Source organism: Canis lupus, chromosome 8, assembly GCF_048164855.1.
Source record: "Canis lupus baileyi chromosome 8, mCanLup2.hap1, whole genome shotgun sequence".
NCBI lineage: Eukaryota > Metazoa > Chordata > Mammalia > Carnivora > Canidae > Canis > Canis lupus.
The window spans coordinates 40,170,437-40,196,228 of record NC_132845.1 but is presented as its reverse complement, the minus strand read 5'-3'; the positions used below and the strand labels follow the sequence as shown (position 1 = coordinate 40,196,228).

At 43.6% G+C, this 25,792-nt stretch overlaps 1 protein-coding gene across 4 annotated transcripts in view; it reads left to right on the top strand.

Moving 5' to 3' along the window:
• CREBBP (CREB binding protein) overlaps window positions 1-25,792 on the top strand; it is a 125,076-nt gene that overhangs the window by 83,580 nt on the left and 15,704 nt on the right. For 2 of the 4 annotated variants that reach the window (XM_072835544.1, XM_072835543.1), the window contains 14 exons: window positions 482-599; window positions 1,235-1,406; window positions 1,722-1,766; window positions 3,846-3,970; window positions 4,575-4,763; window positions 6,141-6,557; window positions 8,527-8,706; window positions 9,699-9,888; window positions 13,528-13,646; window positions 15,086-15,325; window positions 15,743-15,831; window positions 21,047-21,157; window positions 22,567-22,623; window positions 25,588-25,665. In XM_072835544.1, the coding sequence (XP_072691645.1) occupies window positions 482-599; window positions 1,235-1,406; window positions 1,722-1,766; window positions 3,846-3,970; window positions 4,575-4,763; window positions 6,141-6,557; window positions 8,527-8,706; window positions 9,699-9,888; window positions 13,528-13,646; window positions 15,086-15,325; window positions 15,743-15,831; window positions 21,047-21,157; window positions 22,567-22,623; window positions 25,588-25,665 (2,130 nt within the window). The remainder of the gene's footprint in view (window positions 1-481; window positions 600-1,234; window positions 1,407-1,721; window positions 1,767-3,845; window positions 3,971-4,574; window positions 4,764-6,140; window positions 6,558-8,526; window positions 8,707-9,698; window positions 9,889-13,527; window positions 13,647-15,085; window positions 15,326-15,742; window positions 15,832-21,046; window positions 21,158-22,566; window positions 22,624-25,587; window positions 25,666-25,792) is intronic. The other 2 variants (XM_072835541.1, XM_072835542.1) reach the window with 2 other exon arrangements.

The following is a 25,792-nucleotide window of genomic DNA, read 5'->3' as shown; positions in this document are numbered from 1 at the left end:
TATAATAGTTTAAAAATTAGGGAGTTCAAGGGTGCCTGGGTAGCATCCACCTCTTAATTTTGGCTCAGGTCATGAACTCAGGATCAAAGAATCAAACCCTGTGTTGGGCTCCACGCTCAGCAGGGAGTCTGGTTAAGATTCTCTCCCTCTGCTCCTCACCCTGCTCACATTCTCTCTCTCTCAAACAAATCTTTAAAAATTAGTTTAAAATTGTATTATTCTTGAAATGATCTAGCACTTACTGTAAATAGCAAAATAATGTTTAAATGTATAGATAAATTGACAAGTCAGTATTGTCTCCAGAAAGTGACTTCATTTGTGTGTTCGTATACTGGGCAAGAGAGATGTGGCATTTCTCTCAGCGGTACGTTGCTGCCCTTAAGTAGATGGTCTTGTTTCTCTGTGTATGTGTCATCGTGTATAAAATAGCAGGATACTGATGGTGTCTCGAAAGTCTGTTGACAGCATGTTGTCCTTGCAGCGTCCAAGCCATCTTTCCAACCCCTGACCCAGCAGCCCTAAAGGATCGCCGCATGGAGAACCTGGTGGCCTACGCTAAGAAAGTGGAAGGGGACATGTACGAGTCAGCCAACAGCAGGGTAGGTTGCCATACGTGTTTGAGCCGCATGACACATACCGTAGAAAAAACTGCATCCATCTGGCTTAATGTCTGGAAACGGGGAGATCTGTTAGTCACGTAGACTAATCACCTCAAGGACACTGACTAGAGAGACCCCTGCACAGCTCTTGGTTGACTACAAATGTCACCATTACAGTGGTGAACAAGGCATGTAAAATTGTGTTTTATCCACGGATGTGCTTTATAGCGGGCCTGTTTATAATGCTTATACTGGGTTACTGCCAGTGTCCAATATCCAAGACTGACCTGTGGAATGAAATGCAGTGTGCATTTAGTGCCTCTTGTCTGATAAGTCCTGTAATGTCACTGGGTGTTCAACAATAAGTTGGGCCTTAGCTTTCTTGGTTAGAAGTGCTGGATAATGGGGTACCTGGCTGATTCAGCCAGTAGAACATGCGACTCTTGATCTCAGGGTCATGAGTTCAAGCCTTCTGTTGGGTCTAGAGCTTACTTAAAACACAACAGAACAACATACTTAAAAGTGCGTTAGTCTGTTAAAACATATAAAACAGGTTGGGGTTTGGGTTTTTGGGGGGTTTTTTGTGTGTTTTTTACAATTTTGGCTGTTTAATATTGAATGTTACTGCTTTTTAGGATGAATACTATCACTTACTGGCAGAAAAAATCTACAAGATACAAAAAGAACTAGAAGAGAAACGGAGGTCACGTTTGCACAAACAAGGCATCTTGGGTAACCAGCCTGCCCTGCCGGCCCCTGGGGCACAGCCCCCAGGGATTCCGCAGGCACAGCCTGTGAGGCCTCCAAGTAAGGACTTCACTTCCTTCTGCCAGCCCTCAGTCTCTTGGCTTGTTTTCCCTTTTGGGTTTGGGGTGTGTTTCTAAGCTTCCAGAACTATGTTCTTGGGGATTTCGCCCTTTGGAAGCTATATGATAGTGGCCATGGCCTTCCACTTTGGCCCATTTTTGGAGAGGCCTTGTGAGGGTGTGCTAGCATCAGAATGCACAGTGCTTTCGTACCTACTCACTGGTTTTCCCTTTAAGTTTGAAGTTCTCAAGGTAAAATTCCTTATTCCCAAAAGAAGGATTATTTTAAATAAGCAGGTTTTTTCTGCCATTGCAGACGGACCCATGCCCCTGCCAGTGAACCGCGTGCAGGTGTCCCAAGGTATTGAACCATTGTTGTGAATCATGTTTTGGTTTAACATTCAGTAGCTGCCAAAGTTGATTTGTTGTTCTTTGCCCTCTGCATTTCTTTACAGCTCCTTATTAATCACTCCATTCCTTTTGCTGATGATCAGAATTCAGTTCCACAGGCAATAGGAGTATCTGTGATATTGGGGAGTTAGAACACCATAGGAAAGCTCTCCCAGGAGATGAGAAGTAGGGTTTGGCTTTTTTTTTTTTTTTTTTTTTTAATGAACAGGAGAGGATATTACTTTTAGAGTTTCCTTGAAAAGCTGTGTTGTAGGGGAAGGAAACCTGTTAGAAGGCTGCAAAAGAACCTTGAGCTGGCCTGGGGCAGGGCGTGGTGCAGGCGGTGAGGGGGGTGTTGGCTAAAGAGTGTTGTGTTCCTCCTCAGGCAGGGATGTGCTGGCAGCTGGCCTGAATCACTTTTAAAGGTTCTTTCTCAAATTGAGATTCTATGGTGTTTGTGGTTGAAATGGTCTTTGGAGTTTGAGAAAGGAGCATTTTGAGCCTTTTACAGCTTTTGGTACATCAAGACTTGAACAATAGAACATTTTTATAGGTTGTAAAATAAGGTGGCGATGTTATCCAGGAGGTTCCAAAGCAAGGCCTTGCTCTCTTGCTATATGCAGAGTAGTCCTGAGAGGGGAGAAGAGATCATTTAAAAAGTTGTGGTAATCTTGGGGCACCTGGCTGGTTCAGTTGGGGGAACATGCAACTCTTAATCTGAGGGTCGTGAGTTTGAGCCCCCCATTGAGTGTAGAGATTACTTCAAAAGATAAATAAACTTTTAAAAAGCTGTGGTAATCTTAATTGCATACTGAAGAGACATGGTAGGTAAACTGATGTTCAGGAGAAACTTCAGGATCTTGTTTCGGGGGACTAGATGTGAAAGAATGAAGGAAACCAAGAAGTCAGGGAAATGGAGCCTTCAGAATGTACCTGAATCCTGCATAAGGGATGACATGAAAGATTGTACTTATTGGGGATATGAGGAGGGCTGTTGAGCAGTATATATGGAAGGAGTCATAGAGCGAAGCACCTACCTCCCTTACCTGTGAGGAGAGGGTCTCTTTGTGGTACTGTTTCTCAGTACTGCCTTTTTCTCTTTCTTGTTCATAAAATTCTCAAGGAGAGGATTCCTAGAAAGTCTTCTTGGCCCTGTGCAGATACTCATTTTGTTAGGGTGACATTTCTAGGTGTCCTTGAAGGTAACGCTGAGGGAGGCACATGTTCTCTAAGACCTGCTCACATCTATGCCAGTGTTCAAGCAACACCTCAAGGATTCTGTTAGATTTCCAGTATCAGTCCTCAGACTTGCTTGAACCAGCATTGATGTAGAGCTTTACGTGTAGATGCGGAGTTCACAGGCTTGTGGGAAGTAAGGAAGAATGAGACGCTGTGGTCCGGAGACATTTAGCAGCCAGTGAGGTGACTTTCATAGTGTGACACTCCTGTGGACTGTGGATACCCCTGGGAAGGTGAAGGTAGCCACAAAAGGGAGAGCTTCCCACTCTGGAGAGAGGAGGCTGGGATTGAGAATTGCTGACCCTTGGGCACTTTCTAAACATTGAACATGCTTATAAAATTAAAACCATATTTTAAGTCTCATCCCAGATTCTAACAATAAATGTAAACCCAGCCAAAGAGCTAGGAGGCCTGGGCTGACGGGGCAGACAAGAGAGAAGGGAGCCATGTGCTCTTGCAGGTGTTAGGGAGATTGGCACCGATGGGTGCCCTGGTCTTAGCCAGTACCTCTTCCCTGGAGGGTAGGAGCACCTTCCTGGTGCCGCCTTGTTCACTGGTGCTTCACCTGACTTTCTCCCTTCATCCGCTTGTGCTGCCCTGCCCTCACCCCACCAAACCACTCTCACCACCATATTGGTGCCATTTTTCTGTATTTGATAAGTGTTACGTCACCATCTTTTCTGATTTGCTGGGTGATTTCTGTTGTACATCTTGCATATATATTCTAACTTATTTTGCTTAGAGTTTGGCATGTTGTAACTATTTTCCTGTGGGTACTTTTTCTAATGAATCATTGTGGGTGCATTTACAGGGATGAATTCATTTACCCCAATGTCCTTGGGGAATGTACAGTTGCCACAAGCTCCCATAGGACCACGTGCAGCATCCCCCATGAACCACTCTGTCCCGATGAACAGCATGGGCTCCGTTCCAGGGGTAAGTGCTTCCTTTTGCCTCAGCTGTGCTGAGAAGGCCTTGCTTGAATAAGGAAAATTCCCTACACAGTGAAATTGTAGATCCAAGAATCCTGTGGTGCTTGGTCCTCTGGATTTGATTGTGCTTTATTTACTTCATATGTCCCTCTCTTTTTGGTCTTCATTACTATAAATGAGAATTATTTGGCCATTGTTTTTTATTGGGCTAATAAATTCATAGGGACTTGGGGCTTCATGAGAAGATACAAGTTCTGAGATTAGAGTGGGCAATCTCAGATATGTCATTGAGAGGTCCTTGACAGTGTCTCCTGACTTCTAGGGCTTCCTCTACTGGGGCTACTTTCTTAACGCTTCAGAGAAGTCGTAAAAGGTGTATTTTGACCTTTAAAGTATAGCATGTTATTGATCTCTATTCAGAGATAAATTTGAAGTTGGTTCCTTGGAGACCTTGCATGAGGAAGCATGCGGAGTGCCTGGGAGCCAGAAGGTCTCAGTGATGGTTCTCTTTCCACAGGGAAGGGAGGATTCAGAGTTCTGTCTCTCCCAGTTTATCTTCAAGACTCTGGCTCTTGTCCTCTGATCTCTTGATGATACTTGTCTTTTAGATGGCCATTTCTCCTTCCCGGATGCCTCAGCCTCCGAACATGATGGGCACTCATGCCAACAATATTATGGCCCAGGCACCTGCGCAGAACCAGTTCCTGCCACAGAACCAGTTCCAGTCCTCCAGTGGGGCGATGAGTGTGAACAGTGTAGGCATGGGGCAGCCAGCAGCCCAGACAGGCGTGCCACAGGTACCGTGCACCAGTGATGGGGTCCCCGCTTCCTCTTGACTCAAGCATATCTTATGAGATTAGAATTCCAGAATACACGTTTTATTTTTACGTTTGAGCATCTCTTGATTTTTTTTTTAACCCCCATTCAGTTTTGTTATTTTTACCTTCTTTAGAATGACTCTTATCATCATTCAACTTCATACCAAACGGAATGGATTGTGGTTTTTTGGGTTTTGGGTTTTTAGTTATCATTTTCTTGGTTTTTAGTTGTGTGTTTTAAATTCACATGTGATCCTGAGAGACCTTGAATATTACAGTGAGGACAGGCCTGTTAACTCAGCCTGGCAGTTTGGTTGGTGTGTCCTATTGTTTGTCTCTCTGAGCTTGTCATCCTGGGTAAGGTCCGCTAACTGGATTGATTTAATAGTTCTCGTCGTGTTTTTAAGTACTCTGTTTAAAGCTGAAGAAAACTATTTTCCATTCTGTTTAGTGCCTTTTTTCTTTTGATAATTAATTGTGATATATCAGATTGTTGCTATGTACACATGTGCATGTATTTAGAATAGACCAAATCTTCCCCTGGAAGATAATATTCATGTTTTCATTTTTTACATGAAGTATTAAAAAAAAAAAAGGTCATTAACTACACTAGATTTACTCACTAAATACTTATTAATTCTTCATTTCTGTAGCACTTTACTGCTCTAGAATAGCAAACTTGTTTCTGTAAATGTTTTCAACTCTGTGGGCCACAGAGTCTTTGTTTTCACTACTCAGCTCCATGGTTGTGGTAGAAAAGCAGCCATAGGCATAGTCATTCACACATAAATGAATGGGCGTGGCTGTGTTCCAATAAAACTTTACTATAAGAACAGGCAGCTAGCTGGATTGGGCCATGGGCATTAGTTTGCAGACCCCTGCTCTAGAGCAGTGATTTGGAATCACTTTTTTAAAACGTCCAAATAATATGAAGCAAGTCTCCATTTGGAAATCACTTTGCTGAAACATTTTAGTGTTTTAATAATTTCTTTTTAAAAAGAAAAAATAATAAATAAATAAAAAGAAAAATACCTTTTCCAGTGATCTAAACTATGGGTAGATGTTTTGGAGCACAAAGCTAGTAAGCTGAATGGGTATGTGTTAGTTTAAGCCAGAGGTTTCAGCAGTTCTATAAATCACAGTATAAGAAAGCATTCCACAGCATTAACTTCACTGGAAAGTGCACGTTATTGTAAGTGTACAGCTGGGTGAATTTTTACAAATGGCACATTCCCTTGAAACCAGCAGACCTCACCAAGAAGCCATGGTTAGATTTTCGTGCATTTAATTCTTCAAATCTGTTGTCACATTTTCACATGGGGAAATAATTTTAACATACTCTGTTCTCTCTATTAGGGACAGGTGCCTGGTGCTGCTCTTCCTAACCCTCTGAACATGCTTGGGCCCCAGGCCAGCCAGCTGCCCTGCCCACCAGTGACACAGTCACCATTGCACCAGACACCACCTCCTGCTTCCACGGCTGCTGGCATGCCGTCTCTCCAGCACCCGACGGCACCCGGGATGACTCCTCCCCAGCCTGCAGCTCCCACCCAGCCATCAACTCCCGTGTCGTCTTCCGGGCAGACTCCCACCCCGACTCCTGGCTCGGTGCCCAGTGCGAGCCAAACCCAGAGCACCCCTACAGTCCAGGCAGCAGCCCCGGCCCAAGTGACCCCACAGCCTCAAACCCCAGTCCAGCCCCCATCTGTGGCTACCCCGCAGTCATCACAGCAACAGCCGACACCTGTGCACCCCCAGCCTCCTGGCACACCGGTGAGCCCCGCAATCTGTCTTTGGGCTGAGACTCGTAATCGAGGACTTCCCCATAAAAAACATCCTGTCACAAAGCTGCCTTTGTGTCTTGGTGCAACCCCAGAAGGTGCCTGTACCCTAATCAAACTGTAGGAGCTATATTTTGTTTCCGACATTGGCTCCAAAGGCCATGTTTGGATCTGGCAGGATGTAACTTAAGATTATCTTTTTTAATTAAACGAGTTTTCAGAAATCAGTAGTTATAAAGAAATCAAACATAGGTCTGTACATAGGAGCCGTTGGTTCCCCATTATCCTAGGCAGGTGTCTTCTGAGTTTTAGTAATTTTTCTCTTAACATCATGAGGATATGATAAACAAGGCACATTCCTTCCTAATTGTATGTGCTTTGGCTTTGCCTGTCTTGTTTTCAGACCTGGAGACTTTTCGTCTCATGACAGAATGGCAAACTCAGGTTAGCACTTCCTGTAGCTCACCTCTGCCCAGTCCTTCCCAGACCTGCTGGCATTGCCCCAGTTACCATTGAAGTCTTTTATCCCCCCCTTAAAAGATTTATTTACTTATTTATTTGACAGAGAGCCCACGCACGCAAGCACAAGCAGGGAGAACTGCAGAGGGAGAGGGAGAAGCAGGCTCCCTGCTGAGCGGGGAGCTCGACTGGGGGCTCCATCCCAGGACCCCAGGACCATGACCCAAGCCAAAGTCTGATGCTTAACCGACTGAGCAACCCACGTGCCCCTATCACTGAAATCTTCACATCCATTTTCGTATCAGCCTAACTTAGAAACCATCTTTCCCCCTGAAATACATTAACTTTATTCTTGGAGACTGAGGATATTAAATAAATAAATAAATAAATACCCCCAACATAACATTACTGTTTATATTTCTTCTTAGGAATTGTGCTTATTATTTATCCTTATTTTATATTTCTAATCTCTAACATTCCTTTGTAATTTTATATTCTCTTCTGCTTACTTCAGTTAAAGCTCTTATTAGGTAGGGGCACCTGGGTGGCTCAATTGGTTAAGCTTCGGACTCTTGGTTTTGGCTCAGGTCATGATTTTAGGATCATGGGATTGAGCCCTGCATCAGGCTCTGTGCTGGACATGGAGTCTGCTTATCTCCCTCCCTCCCTCTTTGCTCTTCCCTGACTCACGCATGCTCTCTTGCTTTCTCTCTTTCTCTGTCAAATGGATAAATAAAATCTAAACAAACAAACAACAACTATAAGTGAGACTTTGAAAGTTGAGAATTCTTACGGTGGTTCCTGGCCTTGTTTGCTGACTTCTCCTTCACCACCCCTGTGCCTGCACTTCACAGGCTAAAATACCTGTCCTTGTTCCGTGTCAGCCTTTTATCCCCCTTCCTACTTGGGTACTTCTAGATCTACACTTCAGCCATTTATGGTAAACTTGAATGGCCTTATTGGAAAGAATTAATTTTAAAATAGAAGATTCTGTGACTTAGAAAACTTCCAGGGGATCCCTGAGTGGCTCAACGGTTTAGCACCTGCCTTCCGCCCAGGGCATGATCCTGGAGTCCCGGGATCGAGTCCCACATCAGGCTCGCTGCATGGAGCCTGCTTCTCCCTCTGCCTGTGTCTCTGCCTCTCTATCTCTCTTTCTCTCTGTCTCTCGTAAATAAATAAATAAATAAATAAATAAATAAATAAATAAATAAATAAATAAATAAATAAATAACTTCCAGAAAATAGTTTTATATCAACCTGTAGGAAGCACTGCACCTTCATCTCTGCATTCGTGGTAGGAAGCTCTTTCTGTTTCGACCTCATTGACTTCCTCTGGGACTCCTGTTTTAAATTTTCTCTTCTTCAGTTCTCTCAGATAGGGGTGTCTATTAGATTAGTGTTGAGAAATGTTCATAAGAAACTGGGTATTTGGTGAATAGCAGAATTAAACATCATTTCTGTTTTATTAACAGAGATATGTAATTCTGGTTTTTCCACAGCTTTCCCAGGCAGCCGCCAGCATCGATAACCGGGTCCCCACTCCTTCCTCGGTGGCCAGCGCCGAAACCAACTCCCAACAGACAGGACCCGAGGTACCAATGCTGGAAGTGAAGGCAGAGGTCAAGACCGAGGACACTGAGCCGGATGCCAGTGAAGCCAAGGGGGAGCCTGGGTCCACGGTAGGTGCCCTTCCTGGGGCGTGAACAGGTGTGCACCATACTGAAGCGTCCTGAGGCGAGACACCGCATGTTCTCCATGGACGACACTGCTTTTTGTTTTAATGTCCTGTTTGATGATGGATTCAGAGAGGATAAATGTTAAAAATAGATTAGTTATTTTTAGGTATTAGGTACGGGTTTTACTATATTTTGCCAGAAATGAAGAGGACACTGGTTTATATTCTAAATGATTGAATCATCCAGTGACTGCACTGTCATTCTTCATTCATAGGTAGTTCTGTAGAGTTAGACTGCACAAGGGTGTGCTCATTCATTAATTAACCTGTGGCAAAAGCTAAAGACTGGCAAGCCATGGGCTGGATCCACCCCCATCCACATGTTTTGTTTGGCCCACACAATATTTTTTAAAATGAGGAATTACAAATAAAACTCTGGGTTTCTGGCTTTTCTTTGAAAATGAGAAGCTCTGTCAGCCTTGTGCTTACATTCCTATGTCAGCAGTCTGGGTGGGAGCCTCAGCCCTGGCTTTTAGATGGGGCTTGGGCTCCAATTTGCCGGAGTCTCCACTCCCCACTCTGGCTCACACACCTCCTGCTGCATCATGTACTTCACCTGCCTGGCCCTCTGAGCAGTTTGGTTTTTGAAACTTGCCCCAACTTTCAAGAAGATTCTTGTTCCAAACTAGAAATGCCTACATGTAAAACTACTGGGCAGGTGATGGGGTGTGTATATGCAATGTCTTATAAGCACTCTAGCATATAAAATTTTTAAATTGGGACTATAATTGCAGTGGTGCTGTCCTAAGGCAACTCACCTGACACCAGATGTTCCAATCCTTCCTGGGGGAGAGGAAGGGATGGTAAATGCAACTCTTGAGTAGGGTACAGCTTGATAAGCCCAGATAGATTGTTAAGAGACTTCCAGTGAGGCTGAGTTAGAATAAAGGTCTTTGCTATTCATACATTATTACCTGTAATTCTGTATTTCTCAAGATGATGGAAGAGGATCTACAAGGATCTTCTCAAGTTAAAGAAGAGACAGACACAACAGAACAGAAATCAGAACCGATGGAAGTGGACGAGAAGAAGCCGGAAGTCAAAGTAGAAGCTAAAGAGGAAGAAGAGAACAGTGCTAATGGGGCCACCTCTCAGTCAACATCTCCTTCACAGCCACGCAAAAAAAGTAGGTTGTGTTTCCTGGACTTGTTTTATCGTGCTGCTTTTCCATCGTGTTGGGATTGCACACCACAGGTTAAAAGCTAAAGCAGAAAAATAATTGTCTCCCCCCCTTATATCTTTTCTGCCTGCCATTCCCCAAGTTTTACTTCTTCAGAAATGATGACAGAGAGCTAGACTGCAGCCTGAGGGCCCATGAGGTTTATGGTGGGAATGAGAAATGAGCCGCAGCTCTGAGGGGCAGCCCAGGAGCACATCTCTCCTCTGAGCCATCATTCCCCATGGGGCCAAAGTAGAAGTTGCATCTGAGTCCTTGTGCCCGCTGAGGAGCTTGGGCTTTCTTTACTCAGTAGGGCCTGGACGACCACGGATAGATTTGAGCAGGAGGTTGACTGCCACACTAGGGAAATTATCACCGTGGCTACACGTGGGTGCACTGTTACAGATGGGAAGGTGTGCTCAGAGTAAATGGGCAGTGGAACAGGACCCAGTGCCTGGTGCAGTGGGAGGGGTGCAGATAACTGAAGATGCTTTGCGGGGTGAGGCAGCCTCGCAGGGGGACTCAGAGGGAACCCATTGGAGGTCCAGCATGAAGTCAGCAGGGTGTCAGAACATTGTTAGGTGACCCTTGTAAATGAGGAATGTGGTTCAGGAAGTTAAGGGCTACTTGTGGCACATTTGGGAAAGTCAACAAAGAACTGTTCAAGGCTGATACTCTAGAGTAAGTTTTTGGTCTCAGACCTGTTAATACTCCTAAAGATTGAGGACACTTGAGTTCTTGTTCATGTGGATTATCTGCTGCTATTTACTCTTTTAGAAATTTTATTATTTTTTTTCTTTCTTTTAGAAATTTTAAAAGCATTCACTTAACAAATCTGTTACATGGCATCCATGAGTAACACATTTTTATGAAAAATAAGTTTCCCAGAACAAACATACTTAGCGTAGACAGTGTTTTCTTTACAATCTTGCGACTTGGAGATTTTAGCGAACGTGGCTGGATTCTCCTGCTGCACCTGCTGTCTCTTTTGTGCTGTATTGTTTGGTTCAAGTCCCTGAAGACAGCCCCGCCCCACACAGATAGGTGGTTGATGAAAGAATAAGAGCTTCTTCAGATAATTGTGGGTATTCTTTTTTGATACTACACCAAAACTCAACAAGTACAAGTTTTGTTAAGATTAGTTGCAGTGTTAAGTCTGGATATATAGCACTGAATTTTTATGCCCAGTGACAAGAGTCTGTTTTCGTGCTGTGAATGAGTCTTTTGCCCTTGCGTGAATTTTTTTTTTTTTTTTTTTTTTTTTAATAACGTAGTCCTTTGGTCATCTTGGAATTTGGCTTGCTGAGTTATGCAGATTTTCCAGATGTCACCATACATCACTATACAATATTTTTTAAATCAAATTTATTAATATCACTAGGAATTGCCTCAAAAATGTCTTGGAAATTTGGGAGGCTGTCAAATTCATGTGACAGATACAAGTTCTCCAGATTCTAATTTCGACATGAGTCCAAATGTTATCATTGGCAACAAATACCATCAGTTGTCCTTGGTGTAACTGGCCCACTTTGTTCCTGTTTGGGAAACTGTGCCGCGTACCCAGGTCTGAATAACCATAGCTTGTCTAACAGTCTTTTTCCCAGTTTTCCATGCTCTGTGCAGAGAAACTACTAGCTCTGCTTTCTACTCTGCGCATGCACGCACTTTCTCAGGGCAGTCCGTGCCTATAGCTTGGTGCCAGTTTCCCATTGGGTTGTATGAAATCAAGACGTGTAGCCATGGGCTGAGATTCATAACAGTAACGACGCTTACTACTTGAAGGACATTGTTGGGTACAGCTGGCGTGTTTCCCCTGTGTGCACACCGCAGCAGCAAAGAGCACGATGATGACTAACTTGGGTCTGGTGCCGCTGCCTATGTTGTGCTGCTACGCCAATGGCCCACTTGTGCCAACATCAACACAGTGCAACAGGCAAATGGCAGCCTGGTATTAACGTGGAAGTCGTTTTATGTTATGGAAGTGATCATGAGTAACACATTTTTATGAAATGAGTTGATTCCATAGACCCTTAGGGCCCAGAGCCCTGCTAGGAATGTCATGTCTGTGCTCTCTGTGGTTGTCACCAGCCACGTGTAGCTCCTGACCGCTTGAAATGTGACAGGTGTGACTGAGGAAGTGATTTTACATCAGACTGGTGGTGGCGAAAGACAGGAGTTTGAAGATGCTTTTTCCTTGGCATAGGTATTTTCAACAAACATGTAGTGAGTAAATGAGCAGTTGTCCAAAGTGACGTGTGTGAGGTTTCCCCTGGAAGATGATGACCCTGCAGCAGGGTCAGCACACACTGTGAAGAGCCAGATAGTTCCCCTCAGGCTTCATGCTCCAGAAGGTCCCTGTGGCAGCTACTCCTAGTGTGAAAGCCACCACAGACAGTATGGAAGCAAATGCGCATAACTGCATTCTAACAAACCTTTATTTTTGGAGATTAAAATCTGATTTCATGTGTCATGAAGTATTACTATTTTCCTTTTTTCTTAACCATGAAAAACCATAGAAACCAATCTTAGCTGATAAGCTGCACTAAAGGCAGGTGGCTGGCCAGACCCCTGGTCTAAGAAAAAAGAAAAAACTGTTAACTGAAGAATTGTTTTCTCATGACGAGTTACTCAAAGAAAAACAAATGCTATTCCGTTTCTGTAGAAACAATAGAAGAGGAGGAGCTGACAGAAAGCAGGTTGTGTATGTGTTTCAGGAGGCTCCTGTGGGGCACGTCTGCACACTAGGCCCAGCCCCGGCGCCCGGAGTGGGGTGCCTGCTGGGGAGGCCTGCATTGGGCAGTTTCCATGCTCGACGCCACCAGTGGTCCCCGCTCTAAAGCGGGATGTGGCATAACACAAGCACTGCTGACTAACCTGCCTCTTGCCTTCATAGGTTGTTAAACACATTTTTCCTGGTCATTAAAACTTACTGGGTTTTGTGTGAATGTACAGTCTTGAAAGTATTTGACAGCTAGTGTTTATCCTTTGGTGACAACAGAAAGTGTAGTAGGAAATGGAGTGGCTAAGTGGTGGAGTGAATGGGCATTGGTAAATGTACGTAGGAACAATCCAGAACTTTTGGGAAAAATGCTTGAGTTTGTAGCTCTGTTACTTTGTACATTTGTTTGTGAGGTTGTAATATAAAACCATTTGTCCCAGGTGTCTGAGTTTACTTCACCCAAGGACAAAAAAATGTCATCAGAGAAAGAGAGGCCCTTCCAGCAAAATGGCTTTATTACCACCCATTGGATCAAGGAAGCAGATTTGGGAGTTAGCTTCATTTTCTGTTCCAACACAGTTTTAGTGTCAGAAACCCTTTTGTTGAAGAAGCAAACTTGTCAGTGTGGTATTAAGCCTTGTGACATAGATGGAGTTTTAAAACCGTAACGTTAAACAGTGTTTTCAGAAGCCCCCAGATTGTAGCTTTAGAACATCCGTGGACTCCATGGTGAACGTGAGCCCTTGGGAGCACGGCTTGGGGGGCTGTGGGGGTGGAGATGATCGGAACCCTTTCAAAAGCAGCCCAGACTTCCATGTGAAATGTGATGGGATGGGGGTCTTGGTGCCTTGTAAATCGTGTCACTCCTTGATGTTTTCTAACTGTAGTCTTTAAGCCAGAGGAGTTACGCCAGGCTTTGATGCCAACCCTCGAAGCACTATATCGACAGGATCCAGAGTCGTTACCTTTCCGGCAGCCTGTAGACCCCCAGCTCCTAGGAATTCCGGTAAGTTAATATAGTAAAAGCCTTACCAGCAATACTCAGAGTATCCATGTTTTACCTCTGAAAATTGTGTAACATATTCTTGTTTTGAGGATTTTTGTCCTATAAAAAACCTCTCTGGGGGGCACCTAGGTGGCTCAGTAGGTTAAGTGGCTGCCTTCAGCTTGGGTCATGATCCCAAAGTCCTGGGATAGAGCCCTGTGTTGGCCTCCCTGCTCAGCAAGGAGCTTGCTTCTCCCTTTCCCCGTCCCCTACTTGTACTCTTCTCTTGCTGTCTCTCTCAAATAAGTAAAATCTTTAAAAATAAATTTATTTTAAAAAAACCTTTTCTGGGGGATCCCTGGGTGGCGCAGAGGTTTGGCCCCTGCCTTTGGCCCAGGGCGCGATCCTGGAGACCCGGGATCGAATCCCACATCAGGCTCCCGGTGCATGGAGCCTGCTTCTCCCTCTGCCTGTGTCTCTGCCTCTCTCTCTCTCTCTCTCTCTCTCTCTCTCTGTGACTATCATAAATAAATAAAAAAAAAAAAAAATTAAAAAAAAAAAAAAAAAAAAAAACCTTTTCTGTCAAAGCAATAGAACACCTTTGTCTCACTGAATGGAACATGCATTTCCCATGTGTTCTGTCCACGCCAGGATCTGTGGCAGGGTCGCACTACCTCTGGAGCTCTTCTATCTGAGCTTTGTGTGAGCTTTTGTCTGAAGGGCTGCATTTGAAGAACAGGTGCACACTAGTTAGAAAGCCCATGGCCGGGCAGCCCGGGTGGCCCAGCGGTTTAGCGCCGCCTTCGGTCCAGGGCATGATCCTGGAGACCTGGGATCAAGTCCCACATTGAGCTCCCTGCGTGGAGCCTGCTTCTCCCTCTGCCTGTCTTTGCCCCTCTCTGTGTCTCTCATGAATAAATAAATAACGTCTTTAAAAAAAAAAAAAAAAAAAAAGCCTGTGGCCCTCACATTCTGGGATCTCTGAGGAGTCTTATAAGGGCCGTAGTGACCCCACAGGTTTCTGTTGAGCGGTATCACTCTTTTTGCTTCTGTTTTTGTGTTTGTCTTCGAATTTCATCTTGTTTGCCAGGACCAAGGATAAATCTCTAGAAAAAAACACCATATCTGATAAACGTGCTTATATTTTAATTCAGTGGATTAAAAGCTGTATTTTAAATTTTTTATATTAAAACATTTTTTACCCATTCTTTTATTAGATAATATATTAATATAATATTATTTTGCCTTTGAAATAATTGGGTCACACTTGACCATACTAATTACAGTTTTAGGTAATAAAGTCAGGGAAGTCCAAGCTTTTTTCAGTTCCCATTTACTACTGTTAGAAGCAGAAGTTTTTCTGGTGCTGATTATTTGTGGGTTTTGCAGATAAAACCTGCTACACACGACTGACATTGGGTGTTGGGGATCCACTAGACTGAGACTATTTTGTCTTTAAGGATTACTTTGACATAGTGAAGAATCCCATGGACCTTTCCACCATCAAGCGGAAGCTGGACACCGGGCAGTACCAGGAGCCCTGGCAGTATGTGGACGACGTCTGGCTGATGTTCAACAATGCCTGGCTCTATAACCGCAAGACATCCCGGGTCTACAAGTTCTGCAGCAAACTTGCAGAGGTCTTCGAGCAAGAAATCGACCCCGTCATGCAGTCCCTTGGGTATTGCTGCGGACGCAAGGTACAGTGTGAACGGTTTCTGGAACGTGAACTTCCCTGGTTAATCCAGCAGAGAGGGTGCTAGGATGACCTGACACATGTGATCTTGTGGTCACACCTGTGTGTCAGGAAGGACCCAGGTGGGGTCTGGTATGTGTGAACCCGTGTGGCAGATAATCAGAGCTGGAGGTACTGAGGAAGACGCTGGACTATGCTTTTCCATCTGTTCCGGCGTCCGTCTATGCATCTCTTACAAATGTCTCGGCAACTGATTCTGTCCCATTGAATCCAGAAATGTCTTCAAATAGCTGTGAAAATTGTTAGAAAACTATCCTGTGTACTAACAGAAATATTTGGCTAAATCTGACTCTCTAGTGAACTAGAACATTGTGTGACAGTACGGGAATATATCTTTAGTATTTTCTGCTTTGTTTTGCAGTATGAGTTTTCCCCACAGACTTTGTGCTGCTACGGGAAGCAGCTGTGTACAATTCCTCGTGATGCTGCCTACTACAGCTATCAGAATAGGTAAGCACCGAGCCGCCGTCTCCACTTATGGGACAAAAGGACAGTCTTAGGGAAAGGTGTGTTCATCTGATTATAGCCTGGGTATGTGATTTCTTTTCTGAAGTTTTACTGAAGTGGGCCACAGTTCCAGTGCTGGATAGTCGCTCAGGCCTATGGTCTCTTCAAATTAGAGCACGCTTTTATGGTATAAAAATTGAAGCTCAAAACTGCTCGCTGCCCTACTTGAATCAGGAACATTGGTTCTTAAACTGTGGTCTTTCTAAAATGTAACCATTATAGGAAAGAGTCTGGAGGTGAGAGCAAATCTAATAAAGGTTGACTTACCTTTTGAAGCTCTTAATAAAGTGGCTACATTGTACTTTACTATTTCACGTATAAGTATTTGCCTAGATAACTTGGCTTGGACAGCCTGATGGAAAGACTTGCATGAGTGATAATTTATGTTAAAAAGTACTAAAAGCTTTAGACTTAAATTTTTTTAAAATTAATACCACAACACAGAATGAGATGTAGTGTTGTTGAGTTCAATATTAACTCCCCTGTTCTAGGATAGCAGTTTCAGGGTTTTGTGAGTGGGAGGCATCCTCAAGAAATATTTGCCATTCTCTTGCAATGTGGAGATAGCTGAATCTCCTGTTTTAAGCAGAAGAGAATGAAAATGCTTTTGTTGCTAATTTGCCACACAAATAGGACTTCCATAGTTTTAAAAGAGGGTGTTTTGAAAATTAAATTTAGTTGTATTTGTTGCCTCAAGTGGCTGCTCTGTGTTGCCATAGTGTGAGGGCATCGTGCCTGGAAGCACAGGTTGTAAATCTTGGTCAAGTTCAGCTGCTTTGCCTCCGTGTCATGAACAGGCAGTGGCGTGTATGTGATCAGGGTGCTGCTTTCTGCCTGTTCTTCATCTTCACGTTCAAGTATTAAATGTCCGCATTAGGGTTTGATTACTTGATCTTGTTTGCTTATAGTAATTACATTTGTCCTTACATTTCAAGAACAATAAGTTCTTGTTTAATCTGTTTCAAGAACAGATAAGTAAAGGGCTTTTTGTTATTTGTTCACAGGCCTGAATAATTTGGAACTTAACGTGAATTTTTTTTAAAGCGTTACTAACAATAATTAGTAACTCCCATCAAAATCCTACTTAAAAAAAGGGAGAAAGAACTGTTGACCTAAAAATGTCTCAAGGAGAGATTTCTAACCCTGCCCAGCCCACGTGTCCTGGCACCATGGCAGAGTGAGATGCTGCTGCTCATTCTAGGGAATGAGAGTGTGGCCTGTACCCCTGTCCTAAAAATACGTTAACCCCTGGAATTAAGTTCCTGTCTTAGCTTCCCCTTCCATCAGTAGGAGTGTTTGAAGAGACAAAGTTTAAGATGATACCACAATCCCTTTGTGATAGAATCACTCCTGCAATAACAAGTGCTGCTCTGGAGGCTCTAGCCCCTCCCCATGACGTTCAGCCCATCCCATAAGGTATCGAGTTTAACCTTCTTGTTCTTGATCCGGGCACAATAACTCCTTCCCTGACAACCTCAGTTGTCATTTTCCATGAAATAACGAACAGGAATTCACTTTGGAAACTGTTAGGTGCCAAGCAAAATAAAGTCATGAAATTTCAAGACAACAGATTTCACTTAACTATTCCCTGAAAAATGTCCTTGCTACTGGATGCCTGGCATGGTTTGGGTCTAGAAGGAAGAACAGAGAGCAGGTTGTTTGCCAGCATTTCTAAAGTTTTGGGGCCTTTTCTGACTGTTAGTCTCACTGTTCCTGGGTCTGTTGGGACCCTGCCTTTGCTGATTTGCACAGATTTTTGGCCGTTTTTAAGTGGGGAGCAGTTGACTTGAGTAGGATCAGGGTACACTACTGCTCTCTTAACAGGTTATTCTTGGAGTGCAAACAAAAGATTGTTTTGAAAGTTTTGAGATGTCCAGTTGTCATTTTGTGTAGAATTTTATCTTACTGAACAAAAGTAATATATTTTTCTTACATTAGAGACATCAATAAAGGAATTCTTTTGTATTAATGATACATATTTAAAAATGTAAGCATACTGCCCCTTAGCTGAATCTTTCAAGGTACGTGCTTCCTAGAATACTATACTTGGAGAGATTAACGTGCTGTGATGCTAAGAAAGCAGTGGCCTAAGTACAACGAGCATCCTAACTGCTTACACTTTTATTCGCATCTTTGATTTAGGAACACTGGTGTTCTCATGCATAACTGTTTTGGTGCTTATGGTCCTAAACTTTTGGGGCACTTCAAACAATAGAAAATCCCACAGGCCATTTAAACAAGTGAAACTAATATATAAACTAGCATATGAGTACATTTTCACTTGTTTCCTTGCTTTGAAAATTTGATAGTAACTCATGTTGGGAAACTGTTATATAGATTTTCCAGATACTATCTTTAGATATCCCAGTTATTTGTATATACTGATATGGTACTTAAAACAATCTGCATTTGAAAATTTACTCCATATATTAAATTACCCTTACAGATTGAACTATGCAGTTACATCGTGCTAACTTAGGTACCCAGATGTACACCATCATCGGATTATGTGAAGTATTTCTCCTTTGCAATTCCATATTCATCAGATTGCTTCTTTCACCCAAGGCATAATATCAGCAAGGCTCTTAAGATTGAAAAGTGACTTTCTAAACCATTCCATATTTTTAGGGTGAATAAAGTTTGGACTAGGTAATAATGTGGGGACAGTCTGGCATTCTCATCTGGGCTATTTCAGCAGATTTGACTAGTGGGTGGCTGTGCCCCTTCTCCAGACTGGCACCACCTCTTAGTTGGGCACTGCAAGGAAGCTTGGGCCTTCCCCTCCCCTTCTCGATTCTCTCATGTCGGCTTGCTTTGGGACAGGCACTAGAGCCATGTTAACTCTCTCTCTGCCTCCCACTTTCTGACCTCGGGGTTCTTTGCAGATGAGAGCTGGTTACATGCAGAGCATAGGCTTCTGCTGCCTCTCCAGGGCCTGCCCTTGAGCCATCAGTGCTTCTTTCTGGGCCAGTATCCTCCACTAGAAAGTGGTGGGCTTATGATTCTTGTTTCCTGGATGTTGCTGGACTTGATGGCCTGCTTGAATAAACGCTAAGAGATTGTCCAGGATTTTAAAGCCATTTTGCCTCACATTTAATTATCGTGGTGATTTCATTTCTAGATGAGTTCAGCTTTTTGCTTGCCAGCAGTGGCTATACATTTGGCCATAAAATAATTGGAACACTCAAAGTCCAATTTTTATTTTCAAAAGGGAAACACTTGGTGGTGAGGGGGGATATCTTTTTTGCATATTGCTCTAGTCGCCCCTCTATTGGTTTATAGTTTCTGTACTTTAATTCTTTCATGCCAGTGATGATCACGCCCTCCTGCACATGGAAATTCTTTTTACCACATGATTTCAAGGCTCCAAACAAATATTTACAAAATAGTGAATAGCCAGTTGATTCAGGAAAAGAACATATAGATACAGATATATTTAAACAGTAATGTTTATCAGCTTGTTCCTGGTCAGAGTTTTTTATCTTGGTAGAATTCATTGATTGAATCGTCCTAAATAAACTGATTCCAGGGATAAACTTTGATTAATCCAGTGGCTACCCACAGTGAATCTGTCATGTTCCTCCTCAACAAACTATAAGATTGGATCATTTTGAGATGGATGCATGCTTTAAAGTTCTGTGCTTTTAATCACCTCTGTGTGTTTAGTCAGAGAAGTACAGCAGACAAAATGCTCAGTGTGTTTACATAAGGCTAGATTAGAACTTGAGGGGGACTGACCTAGCAGTGATGGAGATAGCCGACCAGGCAGGGGCCTGAGCCTCTGTCTTTTGCAGCCGTGTGTGCGCGTGCGTGAGTGACCCTGCAAGCTGCCGCGTCCCCTGCGCGTGTCCATGCGGTGTGGCGCTCCAAGTCTTGTCACAGTGTCTTTAACACTAATCCTCGTGGCATCTTGTAGATGTAGTTTTGAGCACTAAAACCGCATTTGATTGTGCTGCTGCCACTACCTTATACTCCTCCTTTCCGCTTGTATAATTCACCTCCATTCGGCTTGTTTATTTTTACAGTATTCCTGTGTGCCCATCTTGTTTTATGCAGCATCAGCCTGCATTTTTGTTGATTTCTCATGCGTGTCCTTTCCAAACATTTAATAGTTTTTAATTATTCTTATTTGATAGCTTGAGCCCAGGCTCCATATTATCTTTCAAGAAATTCGGGTGATGGATAATTTCTCAAATGCAGATTGTGCTTTAAAACATCAGCTCTCTAAATTTGCTTAACTTGGATTGTCACCAAGTCAGAGCAGTTAATCACTGAGGATCTCAGATTGGTGAACGATTGGTCCCAGTACCAAAAAGTTTAAACCAAAGCTTAGAATTGAAATTTGAAAGTCTTTAAGATTGTTCATGGATTTACATATATTGTATTGCTTATACAATATATCACAGTTCTTTTTCTCTATACATTCGTACTGATAAATGGCTGGAAAGTCTTTGACCCTGACTGCATTTCTGTTAAATGTTTGTCTAGAATATGGATTTGGTTTCATTTGTATTATAACCCAATTAACTAAGTGATTAACATGAGAAAAATAACAGGAAAAAATTAAAACCAGTTCTGCGTGCTCAACATCTCAACATTTTCAGTACCTTTAAGATCTGGCCTAATACCGGAAATAAAATCTGTGAATTGCTGTCGAGCATAAATTTTCCGTTTTGAAAAATAATTGCTTTTTAAGGCCTTTGTCAGACGGTTTTATTCAAAGTAAATTTTTTCCATCGCAAACCCTGGAGTTATATTTGATTTTCTTTAATAACAAAAGTCAAACTCCTAAATTGAGGCTCCTTGCGATTATAGTATTAACAACTCCTTGAAAACATTTGCATCTCGGAGCTGGCCCGAGCCCAGCCGTTGTTAGCGATGATGGCCTGTGATGTGTGCAGTGAGACCGAATGCTAATCAAGCTTTGCCTTGGCTTTCTGCTCTGTGTTGTCTCGGTGTTTGCGTCTTACCTCTATGTCTGTGCTATCTGTTCCCTTCCCTGTTCTCTAATCCTGCCCTACCCCACCTGCCCCTGTTCCTTCCATTGTCCTCACTGACCCATCAATCAACCAACAACGCCCCCCCTTCGTCGTGGTGATCTGCCCTGCTCTGATTGGTGGCTTCGTTGCTTGGGTGGCTGTGTGTTATGATGGACCAGTTCACCCAAGTATGGCCTTCTTGCTGACAGGTATCATTTCTGTGAGAAGTGTTTCACAGAGATCCAGGGGGAGAATGTTACCCTGGGTGACGACCCTTCACAGCCCCAGACGTAAGTACTATTCCTGTCATTTTTCTGGGGGTTGACTCTTAATTGTTTTTTTCCTCTTGCCCATGATTAGAAGGGAAGCACCTCCACCATTCTGACTTTTGTGTAGCACATTTTTTCATACTCACTACACCCACATTCATACTTCAGAATGTAGCTGTTTAGCTGAACACCAGGGCCACCTCCACATTCTTCCCTCCTCTTAAGGCCGTGATGCTGTACCCCCCACTATAGTTCACTGGTCTCTCTCGACCTTACTCTGTCTCTTCCTTTAAAACACTTGCTTTTTCCTGGTGGGTCCTCCTCCATTTAGGGAAACTGTAATTTCCAGTTACACTTCAGAAGCTAGTTTACCCTTTTGACAGAACTGATGGTAGCAAAAAAATGAATCTTGTATACATACCCCATCTTTACCATTCATTCAATCTTCTACTGAAACCCCTGTCCTTTAAGCCGCCAGAGCCTGTCCTAGAACACAGACCATGAGCTCCCAAAGTGGAAATCTGTCTCTTTTGTTGCTGGAGCTGTGGCTCTTGCTTACTCATTGCAGCATGCACAGGACGAGTTGGTTCATTCATTCCTTCACTGAATCCACTTTTGAATGGTCAGATAGTCAGAAAAAGCAAATCCACCAGTTGAATGGTCAACTCATTTATAAGCTTGAGATACCAAAAACCGGCCAGCCACTCTGTCTACCCAGGACTGCCAGCATTTCATGGTTCTCTTTTTTCCTGACTCTGCCATGCTTCCTGCCATGCTGGGAAGCCTTCTGGTGTGAATGTCCCTTCACACGAGGCGGGAAGACTTCCCACCAGAGCAGGAGCCAAGTGTACAACATGGACTCTGCACTCTGAGTTTACTTTTCCAAACACAGCACAAGCTTAGGATCCTGACACAAATGAAATGACTAAAATTCTACATACTCAATTTACTTTTATATCCCTGTAATCTTTATTCCTTGGTCTAGTTGTGTGATTGATCATTGGATTATTCAGTTCTGTGAATCAGAAATAATTCACATTTCACTTTATCATAACAAAAGGACAGTATTACCAATTATCAGTCAGATCCAAGAGCCATTCACCATACAGATTTGATTGAAAATTTGTAGGTTTGGATCTCAACACAATTTTGCCATCATATTTTGACTAGTCTTAATTAAACCTCATAGTGCTGGTGATAGTTGGGAGGAAATATTCCAAATCAGATAGAGAAAAACAGATGGTACTGCTTCCTGTAGAGATAAATTTTATATGTTCATGCCATCATTATATCTACTTGAGATTTCAGCTGACTACTTATTTTTTATTTGAAAAACTAGTTACAAAATAATATCCCACAGACCCTGTGGTTTATACTCAGCAAATAAATTTAATTAACATTTTTTCTTTTCTTTTTTTTTTTTAAACAAGGACAATTTCAAAGGATCAATTTGAAAAGAAGAAAAATGATACCTTAGATCCTGAACCGTGAGTAGATAGAGATTTCTTTCTGACTTTTGGATTTTAGTTTCTGATGGAGAAAATCCCTCCTTATGACAAGCCTGCAGGAAAAGGCACTCTTGGAACCTTGGAAATATGTTGCCCTGGGTGGGATTTCCTGTATGAACTTATTTCAGATACGGGTTCTTTTTTAACTCAAGATATGTATGTCTCTATAGCATGCTTTCCGGTTACTGAATTTTAATAGTGATACGATTAGGTGGATGTTCTGGTTCTGTCAGAACCTCTCTGATAAATTGGTCATCATCGTTATTGAGAAACTGCTTAATATTTAGTGTGACTCTTTAGAGATTAAAGGTAGAACTATTTGGTGGAGGAGGGCTGATCTCACTTAAAGGGAAATTTCACAAAGAAAACCTCTTGAGAATGATTCTATGACAATAAACAACAGGAAGCAGTGAACATGCACTGTTTGCAGTTTGCTTTGTAGATCATCCCTAAAGAGGTTTCAGAGCTCCCTCCATATGGTGGTCCCTCCAGGCCCCGAAGCCAAGTCCTGAGAACACCCCAGTGTGTGTAGATGCCCATTGTGTTCTGTCACTTTGGTGTGGTAAGCACAGGCTCCAGCACCATGGGATGTTTGGGTACCGAGAAACAGGTCCTTCCCCCGCCCTCCTGGCACCCCAGCTTTGGGGAGACTAGATGCTGCAGTGGAAGACACAGACTTTCCACCAGGACCTCATTTTGAGCTCATTTAGATTTTCCCAGCCTCAGTGCCCAGGTGTTAGGGGAGCTCTGGCCTTAGCAAAGTGTGCCTGGTACATACATCTTTCCTGACCAGTGGGTTGTCTCTCCTGATTGTCCCATGTCCCTGTTTGCATTATATACCCCCTACACAGTTTTTCAGTTTCATTATAGTTTATGTTCACCTTTTAATTTCAAAATAGAGTACGTTGAAATACTAGGTGCCCACAGCAGGGAATACGCAGATGAATGAGGGGGCTCTATTTGTCTTCTAGTAGGAGAGATGGATGGATCATAGCACACATAGCAAGGTGTTCCAGAGATGGGGGGCTCTGGCCTGTGCCAAGGGGCATCCTGCAGAAGGGGACACTCACCTGGCAGCAGGAGTTGGGACTGTCAGCCCGAGTGCTTGGTGGGCATGGACCGTGGGTGGGGCCCCAGGGGATGAGCAAGCAGAGGGTCCTGGGGGAAGGGCCATGCAAGCTGCTCTTTGCCATGTAGATTTCCTCCTATGTGTCTGGGGAGGTATTGAAGGACTTCATTGGTTTCTGTTATGGAAAGATCATCCTAGATCTCTGGGGTGGATTTATCAGGCAAAGAAACATCTTTGATTCCTAGTAGGGAAGCTAGTTAGGAGACCCAGAGCAACAACTCAAGCAGGAAGTAGAAGCTTGACCTAAATAGAGAAGGGCCTCTTGGGACAGGAAGCTGCACTGTGGGGTGAGGAAAGAGCTGACCTGGGTGGCCACTGAGATACTCCTGCAAGAACAGGGGACATGAGGGTGGTAGCTGGGCACTTGGTTAATAAAAGTTTGGGGAGCAGAGTTTGAAATTCAAAATTGATAGAGTCTAGTCTAGAACTTTTTTTTTTTTTTGATAGTTCTTTTCCTCGACATAGGAAAGAATTGAGAGTATCTATGGGAGGGGGGCACAGAAACAGGAGGAGGTGTTGCCTGCTGACCCTTTAAATTCCTAACACAGAGAATGGGCTCCGTTGCTGAGGTTTCAGAGGAGGAGCTGGTTGGAGGTGAAGCAGCACTAGAGGAAGGAGCAAGGTCCCGAGCAGAGTAGCCACCATGTGGGGCGGGCGTGGGAGCGGGCAGCAGTACGGGACTGCTGGAGAGTGCTAGCAGGACTGTGAATTAGGCAGCAGTGCTGCTGTTGTACACAGTTGTGCACATATGTGTCCTTTCTCCCTGCTGATCAAACAGGAATAGTAGAGAAGGGGGACAGGAGTTGGCTGGATCTATGGTTGAGGGCTTGTCAGCAGGGGCAATGGAAAGATGGGGGCACAGGACTCAGGGCGGTGGCGAGAGTGTACGTCAGGTGACTGGGCTCAGCACTGGGGCTGATAGGAAGAGCCAGAACTCAGCAGAGTTTGGGGGAAGTATGCTACTTTCTGGTCCCTTAAGCCTTCTGTGAGGCACGTAAGTTGTGGTGCTGGTTAAGGTGGTGATTGAAAAAAATAGGTTTTGACATACATGCATGTTGGCAACTAAGGTTCCTGGGAGAGGTAACAAGGCCCAAGTGAGACATAGTGCAGGCTGCGACGGAGGGCGAGCTGCACTGCACACCCTGCTCTCCACTAGATGTTTACATGAATAAAGACCCGCATTTACCGGTCAGCTTGATGCTTCCCACCTTTGTAACTGACTCAGAACAGGTGCTTCCTGTGCCTAGGCTTACAAGCAAGTGTTTCTGGCACCTGGAAGCATTATTCTGTTATTTGAGGCAGTTTAGGCATGTGCAGTCACCTGGAGCAAACACTGGCCTTAAAAAACGTGTAGTAGCATCAGAAATACTGGCCTGTAAAATAATACTTCTAACATAGCAATTTTTTGAAGTTTCATTTTTGGTTGTAAAGGAGATTGGGAGAAACAAGGGATAGGCATTTGTACAGAGAAATGGAGGATGTCTGCTTTCTCACAGAAAGTGTCATACTGATGTGTTTTTAAGACCCAGTAGAAAAAAAAAAAAAAGACCCGGTAGAAGAAGGGATGCCTGGCTGACTCAGTCAGTAGAGCACACGACTTGATCTCAGAGTCATTCAAGCCCCTTGTTGGGTGTAGAGCTTATTTCAGAAGAAAAAATAAGGTAAAATGCGGCTGAATAAACCAATGTGGCATTAACGCCACAGATACAGGAAGTGATCCAGAGGCCGAGGTGTGAACACAGTATACAAGCTCCTACAGATGACCCCCTCGTGTGCTTCTGTGTGCGTTAGAGCGCACTCTCTTTGTCTTCCAGTTTTGTCGATTGCAAGGAGTGCGGCCGGAAGATGCATCAGATTTGTGTGCTACACTATGACATCATTTGGCCTTCAGGGTGAGTAATTTCCTGGTGATTTCCTGTGATCTTGGGGAAGGGAAAGCATTTCTGCCTGGAGTGGAGGGAGGGGCCTGCTGTCAGCAAGGGCTCTGTAGGGAAGCCAGGTGGCAGCGGGTCTCTGTTT